The sequence below is a fragment of the Gallus gallus genome, chromosome 1 (genome assembly GCF_016699485.2).
Source record: "Gallus gallus isolate bGalGal1 chromosome 1, bGalGal1.mat.broiler.GRCg7b, whole genome shotgun sequence".
NCBI classification, from domain to species: Eukaryota; Metazoa; Chordata; class Aves; order Galliformes; family Phasianidae; genus Gallus; species Gallus gallus.
The window spans coordinates 138,177,336-138,195,111 of record NC_052532.1 but is presented as its reverse complement, the minus strand read 5'-3'; the positions used below and the strand labels follow the sequence as shown (position 1 = coordinate 138,195,111).

The 17,776-nt window shown below is 37.2% G+C and overlaps 1 protein-coding gene across 3 annotated transcripts in view; it reads right to left on the bottom strand.

Moving 5' to 3' along the window:
• Window positions 1-17,776, bottom strand: part of MYO16 (myosin XVI) — a 366,647-nt gene that overhangs the window by 213,991 nt on the left and 134,880 nt on the right. For all 3 annotated transcript variants that reach the window (XM_004938536.5, XM_040662650.2, XM_416950.8), the window contains exon 5: window positions 3,830-3,938. In XM_004938536.5, coding sequence (XP_004938593.2) covers window positions 3,830-3,938 — 109 coding nt within the window. The remainder of the gene's footprint in view (window positions 1-3,829; window positions 3,939-17,776) is intronic.

The following is a 17,776-nucleotide window of genomic DNA, read 5'->3' as shown; positions in this document are numbered from 1 at the left end:
ACAGTTGGATGTGTTTGTGGGAGAGCTGTAAGAGAAGGCTACTCAACAAGAGCCAGGGACCCAGGAGGTTATGGGAAACAAGGACAAATGTCTTCACTGATAGGGACCACAGGATCCAAAAAAGAAATTTTTTTCCACATCTGGAGAAGGAATCAGGGCCAACCAACAGTCCTGACAGAAAAGCCCATAGCTACAGATCAGGAAAATTCTGAAGCCAAGAAGTGAAGTCAGATCAGAGTCCTGGTGCACAAACATACCTTGGGCAAGGACCAAGGGCCTGAGCCTACATGAGGTTCCTCAGCCAAGGGATGAGTGAAATAGCAGGACAAAGATTCTCCCAGCTGTCCCATAACTTGGATGTTTTCTCAACCAACTGTTCCCATCTTACATAGCTTTACCTATGCTTACATAGCTTACATACTGGAGCTTGCCCCGAGTACAGGCAGCCAGACCCTGGGAGTGCAGGGAACCAGTTGCAGGACCTGTGGGTGCAGTCAGGACACTAAAAACATTTTTTCTAACTTGCTAAAGATTGCAGATTTAGAAATCTATAAATATTGGTAATTCATTTCTGATGGCAACAGAATTAGAATGTTCACCAGTAGGCTCTTCAAAAGGATACTAATAGGGCATCCCTTGTTTCTGATGTCCTTCAGAATATTTTTCAAATTTTGTGAAGTCTATTAGTTGAGGAAATGCCTGTTTTCCTTGCGGTGTCACTTACAAAGCAGATCACAATCTACTGAGTATAAATTAAAATGTTAATTCAAGTGCCAAAAGTCCACACAGTGAATTTAAAGGCTGTCACTTTGACAAAAACATGCAGGCAACAAAATGTTTCCATATAATGGACTTTTTTTCTTTTCATTAACTGCACATTTTCAGACTGGAAACACATAAATATTAAGAGGAATCTAAAACTTGACAGTCAGTTAAAAATATAGATATTAGGGTGGTCTATGCAAACATATTAGAAAATACAAAGGTAAAAGATAGATGAACACTCTCAAATATTACACTTTCCCTGAGTCGCATTTTCTTTGTGTTTCACTTTTGGGAATTGGAGGGGCCTACTGAAACATGATGTTTGGTCTTCCTGGTTCTTACAGGCAATATCGTCACCTAACCCCTATCATAATTTAATTCACTTCTACACAAAAAACAGATTATTTGTGTGTGATAATCCTATGGGTAGGTAATTTCCAGACAGCAGAGATCAGACCGAAAAGCTCTGAACTACCCTGAGGCTGTTTGGTTTTGGTTGTCTATTTTTTTTTTTGTCAACATACTCCATCAATAATACTAGTAGAAAATTTATAAGAAGACATCAGGATCACTTCAAATATGGTTCTAAAAGTAAAAATATATGTATTTATCAGGGGATCTAATTCTAGTTTAAGTTCATTGATCTTTAGTGCTCACAATCTTGTATATGTTAACATTTTAATCCATTTTCATTGTAGTATGTTAACAATATTCCCTTAATGTCTATGAAGAGCATTTCACAGCTGTAAATACTAAAGTCTACAGAAGTAATTTTATGAAACAATTCTAATCTGTAACAATGGCTTTTCTTGAGCACATCAAAGAAACAGTACACATTTTTTTCCAGTGTTGGGTTAGTAGGGTTTCTACAGTACAACCTCAATCTTAGAATCTATTTTGGTGTATTTTCCCTAACATTTTTTTTTCATTACTAGCAATCAAACCCTGATGAAAAATACATATATCTGAGATTTTCATATTGCTTTTATTGTCATTTAAAAAGTGCCAGCATTGAGAAGCGCATGAGCAGATGTAGATGTTAGGTTTTCCCAGAATGATGGAAAAAAAGACTATCCCAAGTTGGATTGGACTCACAAGGATCACTGAACCAACTCCCAGTTTTGGTAGCACAGGGGCTTGCAGGGGTGGCCTCTGTGAGAGAAGGAAAAGGCTGCTTCATGCTGAACATAGCCTGTTCCAAATAGCTCCAATGGGACCAACACAGCCACAGCTGAGCCCACTACTAATATTTGTACTGAAGTTACACAGATCCAAGTTAACATTAGACTACATAGTACAGATGCTGTAAGTCCTGTGATGATTCCCTCATCAACTTTTAAGGTTTTCGACTACAGCAGACTATTCAAATACTTCAGAATATATTAATTAAATTTTAACAATGAAGTGCAAATAAGGGCAGTTGCACTGCATATAGTTAGAGAAGAAAAGTACAGAGACCTAGAAATGTGGACAGGCACTCCATCATTGATCACCAGGTCAGCATTTCACACTGTACTGCAGTTAAGGGATAGGATTGATCCACCCTAACCTTGTATAACTGAGACTGATAACTTGTTAACCTAAGTTTCCATTACAGCCAGCAGAAAAAAGCAATCCTGGAAGTCAATTCTCCTTACCTAGCCTGGTTAGAAGGAACTGAAATGAAACATACAATTCCCATTTGTCTCCACTGACCAAAACAAACTGTTTGGATGATTCTATGGAAACTTTCCACATTCACAGTATCATTGTTTTAATGAAGAACAGTACCTCTATCTACTGAAAAAGAGGCAACACGAGTAACATTAGAGTCATAAAACTCCAAAGTTCTATATAAATCCTTTCAGTAGAGACACTTCACAAAGGAACAAGCAGATCTATTATTTTAACCTCTTTTTAAATCTTTTTTATTAGATTTCTTTTTTTAAAAACCTATTTTTTAAATCTGCAACCAAACTAAAAGAGAGACAAACATTTCTGATGGATCCATGGTAATAACTGTGAGTAAGCAGATTATTTCTTGTTTTATGCTACATGATAACATCGTATCAGCTAAAGTATTTGGATCATTTAAACTTCAAATATCTGTATTTTTCAATGCAATAACATTAGTGCTAACACCTGCCTTGACATTCAAATTGTTTTTAAAAAAATAAAACCAGAGTCTATGAGCTACTAAGACATTACCAAGCCCTAAGGAAGCAAAATTCTGATGCTCCTGGGTAATCCACCTGTGTTCTATTGTGTTCTATACTGAGTATAGGACCTAAGAATGAATTTGACCTCTTTGCCAGTTTTAACTTTTCTTTTAAATATCCATTAACAGGATATATTTTAATCTGGTTTATGTTAAAGTAGATTTCTCATAGCGAGGCATTGCTAAAATTACACATTTTTGTATTACTACTCTTCATTATTTTCATGTAATATATTTTCTTCAGTTTTATGATGAGCCACTTAAAATGTTAAGGCAATCTAATGCAGTCAAAAACTATCCTAGAAATTTCAATTCAGAAGCTGTACTTAAAAGGGTAGAAAACATAACCTTTTTCCAATGCAGATGCTGTCACCTGTAACATACTAATCATGCTATACAATAAAAATCTAGCTACAATATTTTCTCAATACAAAACCAAACTAACACTAGTATTTTGAAATGAGTAAAAAACGTTCACATGTATCTCCATTCAGAAGATTGGCAGAAAGGGTATACATAACTCACTTCTGAAATGAAACAAAATGTGAAATCTGCTCCTCACACAATCTAACTAGTTGTTTTAAAGGCTTCTGTATTACTGCAGTTTTTCTGCTTTTGAATTCACATTCTAGCATCTCCATATAAATGAGGATAAGAGAGATCTGACAATGACCAGTATCACTAATCTATGTTAGTTGTTCCAATCTGAACATACTGAAAACCTTTTTGACTCCAAATCATCTTCCTTCCCCTCATTTCCAAAGTAATACAGCTCTAGTGGCTTCAGCAATTATATATGTCAAATGAATATCCATATGCTTTAATTCAATGTCAAGTTCAATACGAAAAGACCAGAATCAGACTTACCGTTTTCTTCCAGGTACATGAGAAGAATGCTGCTGGATTCAGTCCCTTCTACGGCATAGTCAAATGCTGTGTTTCCATTAACATCTTGCAGCAGTACATTTGCTCCAGCCTACATGCAAGAATGAAAAATACTTTACGCGTATGCAATGAAATCTCAATAGACAATTCTTATATACCATGACCAGCTAACTTGCCCATTCAAAAACATTTCAAAGCTGGAGTTCCTAGCAGGCTGACTATAACCTTGAACATTAATAAAAAATAAATAAAGGACTTTGAATGTCAAAAAGGGCTGAGTTGCCTGGGACAGCTGATACTGTCACCACTCTAGCTGTCCAGCTGGTCTTTACCAAACAAATATCTGAGCTGCTTGTCAGTGGCTTTTGGAACAACCACAGTTAGCAGCACAGCATTTTAAAGTAAAGTAAGCTGTTGCCAATAACAGTCTGCCCTGGAACACTACATAGTAAACAGCAGTAGTTCAAAAGCTGACTGACAAGCAGCACAGACACCCACACAACAGAGACAGGTAGACAGCTGGTGAGGGTAACCTTGTCAGCCAGCCCAACCTCTTTCAGCCTCATCCACCAATCCAGCCTCAAAGAGAACCATCCCTTACTAAAAAAAAAAAAAAAAAAAATGCCATTTGTTGACAATTGAAGACAACGAAAGTAAGCATGATTATTTTAATTGTAATCCTTAAAGGAGCCTGGCTGACATTTCCATAAAATTCATTCAAAATTCAATACAGACAACTAAAGGGAGCCACTAGGAGGTAAAGAGGAGGAGATGGGAATAAAAACATGAAAAGATTTAAGAAAACCCACTAGAATGATAAGAAAACTTGTATTTTCTATATTAAATACTGCTAGTGTTAGAATTTGCATTATGAAGGGTAATTTATTTAAAAAATGAGCACTCTCTTCATATCCCTAAAAATATTGCAAATTTTTGAGTTTGCACTACAGTAAAATGTCACGTACATACATTGAGGTCATAATTTTAATTCATTTGTATTGTTCTATCTATGACTTTTAACTGAAAGGAATTATGAAATAAGAGTGACCTTTGGTAATTGTAATTACTTTTCTTAACAGCTTGTATGATAAAAGTTTAGTTAATAAAAATGAGTGGTACAAAGGGCAGCCTCTCCTAAAACCTCAGTGCTAGAGGTCAACTGCAATAAAGAATTATTAATAGAAGGTATGACTGCCTCTTTCAGGAGCTTACATTCTAAGTACCACGCCAAAGAACAATGCTTAATATGGCCAGCTCCAGTATCTGAGTGAAATATGCCACCAAGAACTAGCAAATCCATTTTGATTTCATGCTACCAAACTTAAAGTGTTGAAGTTGGAGTGCTGATATGAGTTAATCTACTGATTTCCTTGTCATAGAATCATAGAATCACCAAGGTTGGAAAAGATCTCCAAAATCATCCAGTCAAACCATCCACCTATCACCAATATTTCCCACTAAACCACATCCCTCAGTATGATATCTAAACGTTTCTTGAACACCTACAGGGACAGTGACTCCATCACCTCCCTGGGCAGCCCATTCCAGCATCTAACCACTCTTTTGAAGAAGTTGTTTTTCCTAATATCTAACCTGAACTTCTCCTGGCACAACTTGAGGCCATTCCCTCTAGTCCTATTGCTAGTTACGTGGGAGAAGAGGCCAACTCTCATCTCACCACAACCTCCCTTCAGGTAGTTATAGAGAGCAATGAGGTCTCCTCTGAGTCTCCTCTTCTCCAGATTAAATAATCTCAGCTCCCTCAGCCTCTCCTCATAAGGCCTGTGCTTCGCTGTCCTTCTCTGGACACGCTCCAGGGTGCCCATGTCTTTCTTGCAGTGAAGGGCCCAAAACTGAATACAGTACCCAAGGTGTGGCCTCACCAGTGTTGAGTACAGAAAGATGGTAATAGCAAAAGGAAAAAAAAAAAAAAAAAAAAAAGACATTAAATTCAGAAAATGTAGGATATTTAACTTGACCTGCAGCACAGTTTTCATTCTTTCTCCTGGATTTAAGATTTAATGCCACTGAAAGAAGAATATAATATGGAATTACTCAGCTCCAAATAATTTTTACTGGGTAGTTCTACATTAATTTATTTCTTAAAAAACATGCTCAGTGAACCGCACCCAAAAAGAAGGTCAAGTCTGGAGAAAACTAGGACAGAGGAGGTAGGATTGGTTCTTAGAACTCAAATGAAAAAAGCAATTCAGGATGAGGTTAGACTTTTCAAAGTAATATTTCCCTCTAAAAATAAATTCTTCAGGGGTTTTTAAGTAATAAACATGTTTGATAGAGTGTACCAAGCATTTAATACAGTTTGGTATCATCATCAAACCACACACTCGCACACATTTCAGTACACAAAGAATAAGGTACTGGAAATATTTGTTAAGCTCCATTCCTTTGGAGCATTCCCAAAAATAGTTCTTAATCCCATTTCTGTGCTTAGCTATGCTTTCAAAGACAATCTGAACAGAAATAATTCACCTTTGAGAAAACTATCTAAAAAAAGAAAAGAAGAAAAGAAAAATTCCCAGGGTAGCTAATCACTTTTTCTGTCTATATGGCTAAACAAGCTGAGAAAAGGTAAATAGATAAAAATCGTTTCCTTTTTATACAGTTTTATCTTTCCTTCATTTTCCTCTCTTTCATGTTGAGCCCTGGAAGACAGATCCCCTCACTATAACTACTTGAAAGTAACTTGCTTGTGAGGAGTTTTTAATTGAGGTATTCTCATTGTTGAATTTTTTACATTCTGAACCAGATTTTGGCATGCCTAGAATTGAAAACTCACAACTAAGTAAATGAAAAACAACTTCATTAATCCAGGTACACGTGAAGTATATAAATATGTATAAACAACCTTTTACAATTACATCAAGTATCAGTTTCACTTATGTTCTGTAATACAGCCACTGTAGCACATGAGAAGGAGTACAGGATTTCCCAGATGGTTTCACCACCTCATCAGACAGTTTTCTGCCAATAACTGACATTCAGTTGCCGTAAATAAACTGCAAGATACTCTGTGTGCTTATCAAGGAAATGTGGGGAACCCCAAATGGATTTACTTATTTTCATTTTTCCACAGGGGAACATGAATATGCACAGATTACTGAAATCTGGAAGTATGATGACCTCAGTTCATGGAAGGAGCATTCAGGACCGTGGCAAAGCATCTCATTCATGGCAAGTAAGGAGCTCATTTGCTCCAGCAGTACAGCAGGAATTTACACAGGTGGTACGACAGACAGACCAGAATTCTTCTGTCTTTGTTGCAATATAAGTGGAACAATTCACTGTATTTCCCTTTCCAAGTTCAAGCATAATCTCCCATTAAAAAAAAAAAAAAATCTGTCAAGTGTCTTAGAATCATAGAATGGTTTGGGTTGGAAAGGACCTTTAAGATCACCTAGTTCCAACACCCCTGCTATAGGCAGTGACACTTCCCACTAGACCAGCTTGCTCAAAGCCCCATCCAACCTGGCCTTGGCCTTCCCATCCACAACCTCACTGGGCAACCTGTTCCATTGCCTCACCACTCTCACAGTAAAGAACTCCTCCCTAATATCTAGTCTCAGTCTACGCTCTTCCAGTTTAAAGCCATTTCCCTTCATCTTGTCTCTACCTGCCCTTATAAACAGTCCCTCCCCAGCTTTCCTGTAGGCCCCTCAGGTACTGGAAGGCTACTATAAGGTCTCCTCAATCTTTTCCAAGCTTAAGAGCCCCAGCTCTTTCAGCCTGTCCTCATAGGGGAGGTGCTCTAGATCTCTGATGATCTTTGTGGCACTCCTCTGGACCCGCTCCAACAACTTCATGTCCTTCTTTGGTTGGGAGCTTTAGAACTGGATGCAAAGTGTCAGTACGATACAAATTCTAAGCACCAATACTTCAAAGCATACATAGTACAAAGTGTATCCACCTGCTCACTCTGACTACATATTTGCCAAGCATATATGAAAAGTTTCTGGCTTACCTATTCTCAACACATCCTCAGCCTTCAACCATTTCTCAAAAAGAAGATAAATATCTTGAAAAACTTTATTCAATATCTCCCATGGGTTATACTTTTGAGAAAAAAAAAAAACATTTGTCTGCACTAATAAATTGCTTCATTTTAGCAAGACTTTAGATGGAATATGTTATTAAAAATGTTCCCAAAGAAACATAATTCAATACGCAGAATGCAAAATGAATTTGAAGTGAGTGTACTGCTCTGTGGAACAACATGCATATTCAGAAATTCCAAGTGAGAGTGAATGCTTGTAATCAATAACAGCTGAGTAGACAGTGCCAGATCTGTATAGTACCCCTCTATGATCACAAATCAGAGTCTACTGCCAGAGAGAAAATGCCTTTGGCTGGTAAAAGAAGATAAGATTTCCCTTCTGGTTCCAGAAATGATATTTCAAAAGACTTCAATTTATCATAGCACTAATTTTACTGCACACTTTTTAACCCTATTTTAATTTCTGCCTTTTTTTTGGGGGGGGGGGGAGGGGGGTAGATCTTTTTTGTTTTAATTTCCAACAAATTTGATAGAGTTGTTTATTTCCACAACATGGAAAAAGTGGTGACCATAAAGACTAGATATGGAGCTTAAGCAATGAAGCATGAGGTAGGTCAAATAGAAACACATTTCACAGTAAAAAATCTGTGCATGCTCCCCTGGTTTTGCCAACTTAAATAAATTTAACATGACTTCCCACTCAGTGGAAGTGGGATGAACAATTTCAAATCCACTGGCTAAAACTGTAGAGTAAATCATACAATGCACATTCCCACTCAAACTTATCCCAAGATCACATCTTTGTAGAGCTAAACTTTTAGCTTATTTAGAATAGTACAAAGAAGAACACTTGGCACATAAGGATGTAGGAGCTGAACTCTTCCCTGTTCCAGAAGTGAATCAAACAGTTTCTGAAGTGCAAGCATTCTCAGATTTTTTGATTTGCAAGAACTTACAAAAAATAGTATCTTCATCACATAAGCACTTGTAAAATGACCATAAGCACAGCCAGACTACTCTGCAGAGCACCGTCCCTTTACAAGATACACTTTGCAATTTAGCCCAAGAGCAAAAGCATAAATATGATCACAGACTCTGAGGACTATTTTCTGTAGCTATATCCCAGTGGATCAATCTCCAAATTCCTACTGATAAAATAAGAGTTGAGTTTATTCAATATTCTGCATTTGTCTTAATCTCCCTTAATCTTACTTTTTTAAAATATATATTTTTTAAGAAAAACTGAAATCTATTAATCAACCTAGCATGCAGAGAGGTATATAGGCTTATCAGTGCTACTTACTAGCTGGCTAATAATCCTTGCTACTTTTTCTTATTCCCAGTGTTTCTTGTACATCTAACCATGACTTCAAACAGGAAATATATCTACCCACTATTAGTTGAAATGGAACACAGACAGAGAAATCAACATTCTAAAGAATGTGTCCTTAACAGATTTGAGGGGATTTCTTTTTGTCACTCTCAATTCCACATTATTTTGTATATTATCAGCCTAGTGCCATCAGAAGAAGTAAAACCACATTCTTCCTACACTGTAAGGACAAAAAGGGCTGTGAGGGTTAGAGCTCTTCCAGCCACCTGCAACCATCTATCTCCTATATTCTGCTTAAGAGTTCTAGCCATCAGCTTTTATGACAAATGTCTGGTTCAAAATGTAATCTGATTTAGGCACTCCTAGAGGATGCCTAATATATTGAGATTCCTGAAAGACTTTGGAAATATTTGTACATTATTCTAGCTGCAGAATTTTAAGGTACTTCCATCTTTTAAATGGGAGCTTATCTCCCAAGCTGTGATGCTAGAGCTAATACATCCAGGGACTGTCATGTTGACAGGTGTCAGCTGGCTGAAAGAGCATGTTTCAGTTGCTTCCATTTTAGCTGGAAGCCAGGTAGTATACAGGAAGTCTCAGTATTGAAGTTCAACTCAGTAGTGAAGTTCAAACTCAGTACTGAAGTTCAAGCCGAAAGTCTTGTATTTTGATGCAGGCTTTAAACTATTCTTTCAAAATTGCGTTCCATGTAGGATATTAAGAATTAAAAAGCTAAGTAATTGATGTTTAATTGTATAGTAGAAAGTCACAGGCATGTTATAAAATGTGAAAGAATTTCTTTGCCACGAATGTGGTCAAGAACCGGCTTCCTAGAGAGATGGTTGATGCTCTGTGCCAATCAGCGCTCAAGAGGCATTTGAACAATACCCTCAATAACATGCTGTAACTTCTGGATGAGATCAGGCAGTTAGACTTAATTTTTAGAAGGTCCCTTCCAAGTGAAGTATTCTATTCTACAATATTAGCAATATTTACAATCATTACCCAGCCACTGCCTGTTTTTCCTAGGATTGCCAACACTGGCTTCATGAGGTTCAGTGCAAGCAATCATAACCTGAGGAATATGTGTGGATATAAAACAGAAAGAAAGAAAAAGCAATTATAAATGAGATAGAGACAGAAACGTTGTGTTACAGGTCAGTAGCCATTGATCTAACTTTCCACAAAATCAAGATATTAAGCAGAACAGGAACAGTTCTCAAGACAAGGATCAAAAAAATTCAAAGACTTCACATTAGCAAACCACAGACAACAAAATAAAAGATAAAATGATACTGAGCAGCTGCTCTCAGTTCAAAAGCATGTTTTCTTCCCTACTCATTTAAAGAGCAGACTTCCTGTAGGCAGGAAATTATTTCACAGAAATAACAGTTTAGTTACTAGTAGAGCTGAGGGGGAAAAAAGGGAAAAAAAAACAGAAACAAACAAAAAGAAAGAGGTTTCAGTAATTAGAATTAGAAATTCTCTGTTGACAGTTCCCCTACCCATTTCCTGTTGTAAGCTTAATCCAGGTTTGCCTATTTAGGAAGAAGAAAACGGACAGACACAAGTGTAGTTAACGCTTTTGTTACCTAAGAATAGTAAAAAACCTATTTCACTGAATCTAGATATTGTCCCAGAATGTTGATTGACATCTTAACACTTTCATTTTAACTCTCTCCACATTAATCTTTAAGGACCCTTCCTCATGACGCTGCAGATAACAGGGATATAGTTTATCAGTTTATATCAATTCCAGAGTAAAACAAGGTTCTTCTGCCAGAACAGAAGGTAAAAAGCAGCAGATAAAAAGCCAGCTATCTGCCTCTGAGCAGACTCAGAACTAGGAGCCTACCATGCAGCTTAACCTTTCTAGTATCTTACTTTTTTTCCCTCCTCCCTCTGGACTTAACAGAGAACAAAAGAACACAAATCTTTCTAAGCAATCTACAAAGTTCTTTAAGTTCCAGTATAGTCCATGGCACATAGTACAATTCCCTCAGGGCTGTGCTATCTTCTTATTTGGCTTTAATGCTCCCTAAAGCAGCCTGGGGAAACAGAAAACAAAAACAACAAAAAGACATAGCCCCTTTAGAAAAGACAGGAGTGAGGATCATTCCCCAGATAGTGGTATTGCCTATGCAGGTAATCCGAGCAGGCTCTTTTCTTTTACAGATCTTAGTGAAAAACAAATACATTAAAATTTTAGCTGTCCAACAGCACCACTTCGTAAGCCTGCACTCTTGATCCCTTTAGAGCAGTTTCCATCACTGCAGCCTGAAGGGACATCTATGGTCTTTGATTAAATGGGAATATTTGTAAGCTAAGACTGATGACTGAATCTTTAAAGTATTCTGTTTTGCAAATAATAAACTTTAGCTTCTATCAGGCCATTAAGTTGCTCAGAGGAAGTAAAGTTCCACATCTAAACACCACCACACTCTGACTGTAATTGATACCAGACCTGGGTGTATGATTTCCGAAATTACAGGTTTTCCTCACGAAATGTGATTGATTGAAACCTGAACTTTTAAAGGTATCAAAGAAATGCAAGTAGTATGTAGGAATTTCCAAACGGAAAATACTTTCTGCTTCCCCGAGAGTCACTTCTCAAAACAATCTGAACAAGAACTCAAACTCTGTACAGCAATCCAGAAGTGAAACTGGTGCATCACAAATCAAAATAACAACTGGAAAGATCCAACACCATCTATCACGCTTGTAATCTGATACACTAACAAATGCTCTCCATATGCCTTACATGTGCTTGTGTGGCCAGAGAAAAAAAATGAAGGGAACAAATCCTCCTTTTCAGCTGACTTCTTCCACAGTAGTGCAGCACACTAAAGCATGTTCACGAAGATAGACAAGTTCTCCCTTAACACAAGTGGGAAAACTTCTCACACTTAAATGTATTTGCAGAGAGGAAAGCTGAATAAACTGGTATATTGGTCCAGTATGCAGGGACCAGAACTTCTATAACTTTGAATCAATGGTTACCCATAGATGATGGGAAGCAGAGTAACTCTATTTCAGTGCTCTACACTCTGTATGAGATGCAACTGTCTATGCTTCATGCTTGTCACATTACCAAAATTACTCTTTCAAAAGAGGCAGGAACTGTCTGCATCTGGATGAGGTTAACTGTATAAATAAAGGTTTGGATTCAGTTTTGGCATACATAATCCCAAATCATACAAACACTTAAATCCTTATGTCTGCAACAACACAGCCTTAAGAACCAAGACATACTAAAAAAAGGCAGAAGAGGACTCAGTGTCGATAATTTTATGCCAAAACATTAAAATAATTTCTAAAAATCAAGCATTTATATTAATAATATGCTGTGCTATGCCATTACTACTATTTCTTTCTTCCTTTATAGTCACTTGCTAGACCAGCTAAAGGAAACTTCATACAAATACTTTTGGGAATTCAATCACCTCTGTGTAACTTAAGAATTTCAGCTGCTGTGTGAAGACAAGTTCTCAAACTCACAACACTCCTGGGTTCCACACTGCAGAAAGGAGCACCCAAATCTGATTATGCAACATAGCTCCAGATGAAAACTGACCTTTCATTTGTTTATTTAATCTAGAAATTAAGATTTATGGATGCATGCCAGCGCGCAGTGTGCAGAAAGAACATTACAGCGTTCCAAAAATGCCAGACATAACCTCTGCAAGACATGAGTTAAGAATAAAGAAGCATGTCAATGCAGTGGCTGTTTTTTATAAAAAGTGCCATGTGGAGGCATACATATAAAATCACTGATGTCTACAGAAATATTCAACTGCATTTGAAAATACATTTGCTGTGGGAGTACTTAAATAATAAAAATACTACTTTAAAATCATCATTCAAATCTCCACAACCATTCTGATAATCATTTAATTTATGAATAAGGATTTTTTTTTTCCATGAAGCTAATAAAATGCAGGCAATGTCACTTCACATAAAGGATTTTCAGTAGACTCAAAATAATATATATATATGACTGTCACAGCAAATATTACAGATTGTGTAACAGGCATAGTCTGTTCCACTAATGCATTCAGAAGATAAAAGAATTAGCACTGATGACTGAAAGCTAAAGACCAACATTTTCCATCTGTTTGCACACCATGGGGACTTAAATTCTGCCCATCAGCTGGAAGGCTTGTAGAAGGCAAACAAAATCCCACTCAGTTCAAGTACTGAACACTTCTGATAACACTGCAGAAGTACAGTAGGTTTTCAGTAACATTTTTCACAGTAAAATACAGAGTTAGGAGATGAAAAGTTGAAATCTACTAGCCCAGAAGCTATCAAATGAAAAATACTGTACGTTTCTCAAGTTACCACTATTTAGATGCCTAGCTATACAACATTCGTGAGGATTTGGAATCATCCTATTAATTCTAAAGGCATACAGATTTTTACAGATATTTACTTGCATCTTAATTAGTTGGCATGTTGGATTTCATGGCTGTTCTTCGTATTCAGGCTCCTAGTATACATGACAGGTTTTTTTGGAATTTAAGACCTCCAGTTCTGACTTACTCTGCGGTCTGGTTTCCTTAACTTAGTTTTACCCAGAGGAATCAATGTGACACTGAATTCTATCAATGAGTTTGGGCCATATGTACAATATTTCCCAGCACAGGACTAAGGCTCCAACACAGCCGTAATTTTAAACATCTAATTCTCCAGTCTCCACTGAAATGATTGGAAACAATCTTGCTCTTGTAAATGCAGTTACTGTAATGTCAGGCAATATTCTAGCTGCCAAAGACAAAAAACAAAAACAAACAAACAACAACAACAAAAAAAAACAAACCAAAAAAAAACCTGAGCTGTGTTTAAGAAAAAAAAAGTACAATACAAAAGAGTACAGTGAAGAACTGTATCCACAATTCTCACCTCCTAAACCAAGCACAACAGGAAGAAAGCCATATCCTGTATTATATTCTTATTTATGGGAGCACCTCTTGAGTCAAAGCACCTATCAAGAAGTTTTAGTGAGAGATTTTCAGAAAAGAGACAAAAAGATGAACCATTAGGGTACCTGGAGGGCATAAAAAGCATGAAGAAGCTCCTTCTCCTTGCTTAGTATGCAAAAAAAATTATCAATAAGGAATAATTATGTGAATTGGGTAGTCCAGTTTGTGTGTCACAAAAATAAGCTGAAACATAATTTTGACTCCTTTAATTAAACCATTTTCTTTGAAAGTAAGAAAAAAATCAAGAACACATCTCAGAATATATTGTCTTATCATTATTGGGTATTTTTACTGTAATGTGCATAATAAAAGATGCCGCTAAAATTTATTCCTGATATTAAATTACAATGAAAAGTTCTCTTCATTTAGAATGGTATTCAGTTCTATATTTAAGACAAAGGATCAGAATGAGGTCAGCAAAAAGGGTGATTGAAGTACAGAAGGATGGGTATTTAACTTGATACTGTCAGCTTTCAAATTATTTGGCAAGAAAAGAGAATTATAAGAGAACCGTCAAAGAGCACTGATGGCTAAAGACTAAAGATTTCCCCATCTGCTTAGGCACATGGGACCTTCACACTCCCCATCAGCTGCAGAGCTTACAGGAAAAAAAAAATGGAATTATTCAAGTGCTGAATGACTCTGATAATAACAAAATTTCTTTTTAACTTAATTGGAATAATTAAAAATTATGGCAGGCATACTGAAAAAAAATGATCGGTCCTTGTCTCATAACACTAGAACAAAAGGTCACTTTACAAGATTACTGACTTTTATTTTTAGAATAAATGGAAGAAAATTCTCCTTCACAAGTGTGAGCCTTTGGAATTGCCTGTCAAAAAGTCTTTAAGTCAAGACAGCACAGTTAAAGTTAAGAGTGACTTAATAACCATTAATAAAGCTTTTAATTACATAAGGTTAATTAATCTAGTATATAGGAAATAAAAAAGATTCTGGGTTAGTAAGATTTATGACTTGTGTACAACACTGGACGGGTGGTAAAGCACAATTTGACTGTAGGCAGAATAGGAAGGGAAAGTATCTTCTGACAATCAACCACAATACTGAGCACAAACCAAGCTGAAACAAAACAAAACATTCTGAGATGTTGTCTGCTAATGTTTCCTGTCAAGTTTCATCTTTGTGTGTGTATAAATATATACACTATAGATATATACATTGTGACATCGGGTAGTATACATTATATACTCCAAACAGAAAAGTAGGAGAAATTTCTAGTTTAATTTGCAGTTGCAAAGAGTTCCCAGCCCTGAAGTATTGCTGAAGATAGAACTAACTACAAGGAGCAGTAAAGAAAGCAAGCTGGTTCTGATGGCTCACTAAAGACAGGAAACTGATTCAGAGGAGCCAGGAGCTCAATTTAAATTTATAGGTAAAACTGAAGTCCCTGTTTAACAAGATGATTTTCTCCTTATTCTCACTGAGTGCAAAGGTAGCCTTTTCTTCACAGCTATGACCACTGCTATATCCATGATCACAGTTATGCATCTTGAAAGACATGGGTGCTAAATGTTATTATATTCATTCTCTAGTCCATGCTGATACTATATGCTCACAAACAATTACATATGTGTATATTTTCATATACACACACATAAATAAAATATACGATCTGGTTTAACCTGGCAGGTGATTCAGCACCACACAGTTGTTCACTCACTCCCACCCTTCCCAGTGTTATGTAGGAGAGAATTAGAAAAAAAATAACAAAGTAGAACTCGTGGGTTGAGACAGAACTATTTACTAAGATAGGGAAAAGGAAAAAAGAATAATAGTTATGACTATATATATATGAAAATATATAATAAGTGAGCTATGCTGAGCTAGACCCCTCGCAAGTGGAAGAGAACCAGATGAGCACCCATTCCCTTCAAAACTCTCCTTCCACATGATGTCATGTGATATGGAATATGGCCCTGCTGAGAAAGACTTAGGGCTCCTGGTTTGTGAAAAACTTAACATGAGCCAGCAGTGTGCACTTGCAGCCCAGAAGGCCAATGGTATCCAGGGTTCCATCAGAAAAGGGGTGGCCAGCCAGCACAAGGGTGGTGTTTGTCTTCCTCTACGCTGCCTTCACAAGGCCCCAGATGGAGCACTGCACCCAAGGCTGGAGCCTCCAACACAGGAAAGATGTGGAAATTTTGGAGAGGGTCCAGAGGAGGGCCACAAAAATGATACAAGGGCTGGAGCACTTCTCCAATGAAAACAGGCTGAGAGAGTTGGGCTTGTTGAGCCTGGAAAAAAAAGAAGACTGCGGGGAGACCTCATTGTAGCCTTCCAATATTTAAAGGGAGTTTATAAACATGAGGGAAATCAACTTTTTACACGGATAGATTGTGATAGGACAAGGGGGAATCATTTTAAACTAAAGGAGAGGTGATTTAGATTGGATGTAAGTTGGAAGTTTTTTGCTGAGAGTGGTGAAGTGACGGAAAAGACTGCCCACAGAGGTCATGGATGCTCTGTCCCTGGAGGTGTTTTCGGCCAGGCTGGATGGAGCTCTGTGCAGTCTGATCAAGCAGTTGGCACATCTGCCTGTGGCAGAGGGGATGGAACTTGATGATGCTTGAGGTCCCTTCCAACCCAAGCCATTCTCTGATTCCATGATCCCTTCAGCAAGTTTAAGTCAGCTGTCCAAATTCTGTTCCCTCCCATCTCCTTAGACTCCCACAGCCTCCTCACTAGCAGGTAGCATGAGAACGGCCTTGGCTCTGTGCAACACTGCTTAGCAGCAACTATAAACATTAGCGTGTTATCAACATTATTATTCTCCTAAAACCAAAACGTAGCATCATACCAGACACTGAAGAAAACAACTATGTCCCAGCTGAAACTAAGGCAAGATGCTTCAAATGGCATGTGGAAAAAAACAGCACTACTTCAGGTATGACATCGGCTATTACCATTTTACTGATGTTGAGCAAATTACAAAGTCAATATTATATGTTTGTACAGTAAAAATAAAGAAACATCAGTAGTATGAGTCCAGAATAAAAAGCAAAGGATTAAACAGCACCTAAGAAATGATAGTTATGTAAAGTCCATAATTTCTGCAAAGATAAATGTATTCATTTCACATCAGGAACTAAGATTACAAAAACATTAATTTACCTCGTCTAATTTGCATTTTTGTTATGAGACATTCATTGTGTTGATTGATAAGATCGACATATTCCAATTGTACAGGGAAGGGACTCTATAGCAGCTTAATCAGCAGTCAGGGTGATACTGCCCTGCTGGTTAGTAATTAAATCTATACACACTACAAACAAGTCATTGTGTGAAAGACTAGATGTATTTAGGGAGCTTAGCATGCCAGTCATCTTCAAACAGAAGAACTGGCTTCTGAGAACACCAGAGTGTGATTAGAGAACTCACCAGACAGACAGGCTATCCTATTACTTTCCTGTGCCTTCGTAGTGAATTAAGCGTAGTGAAACATACCAAAACTTCCAGGGGAAAAAAAAAGTAACAATTGTGTGGCACCACAGAATCTTAAACCAATCATTGGGGAAATATAAATCCCATGCCTCATTGATTATATGAAAAGAAAAACACACACCTGTAACTTCTACCAGTGC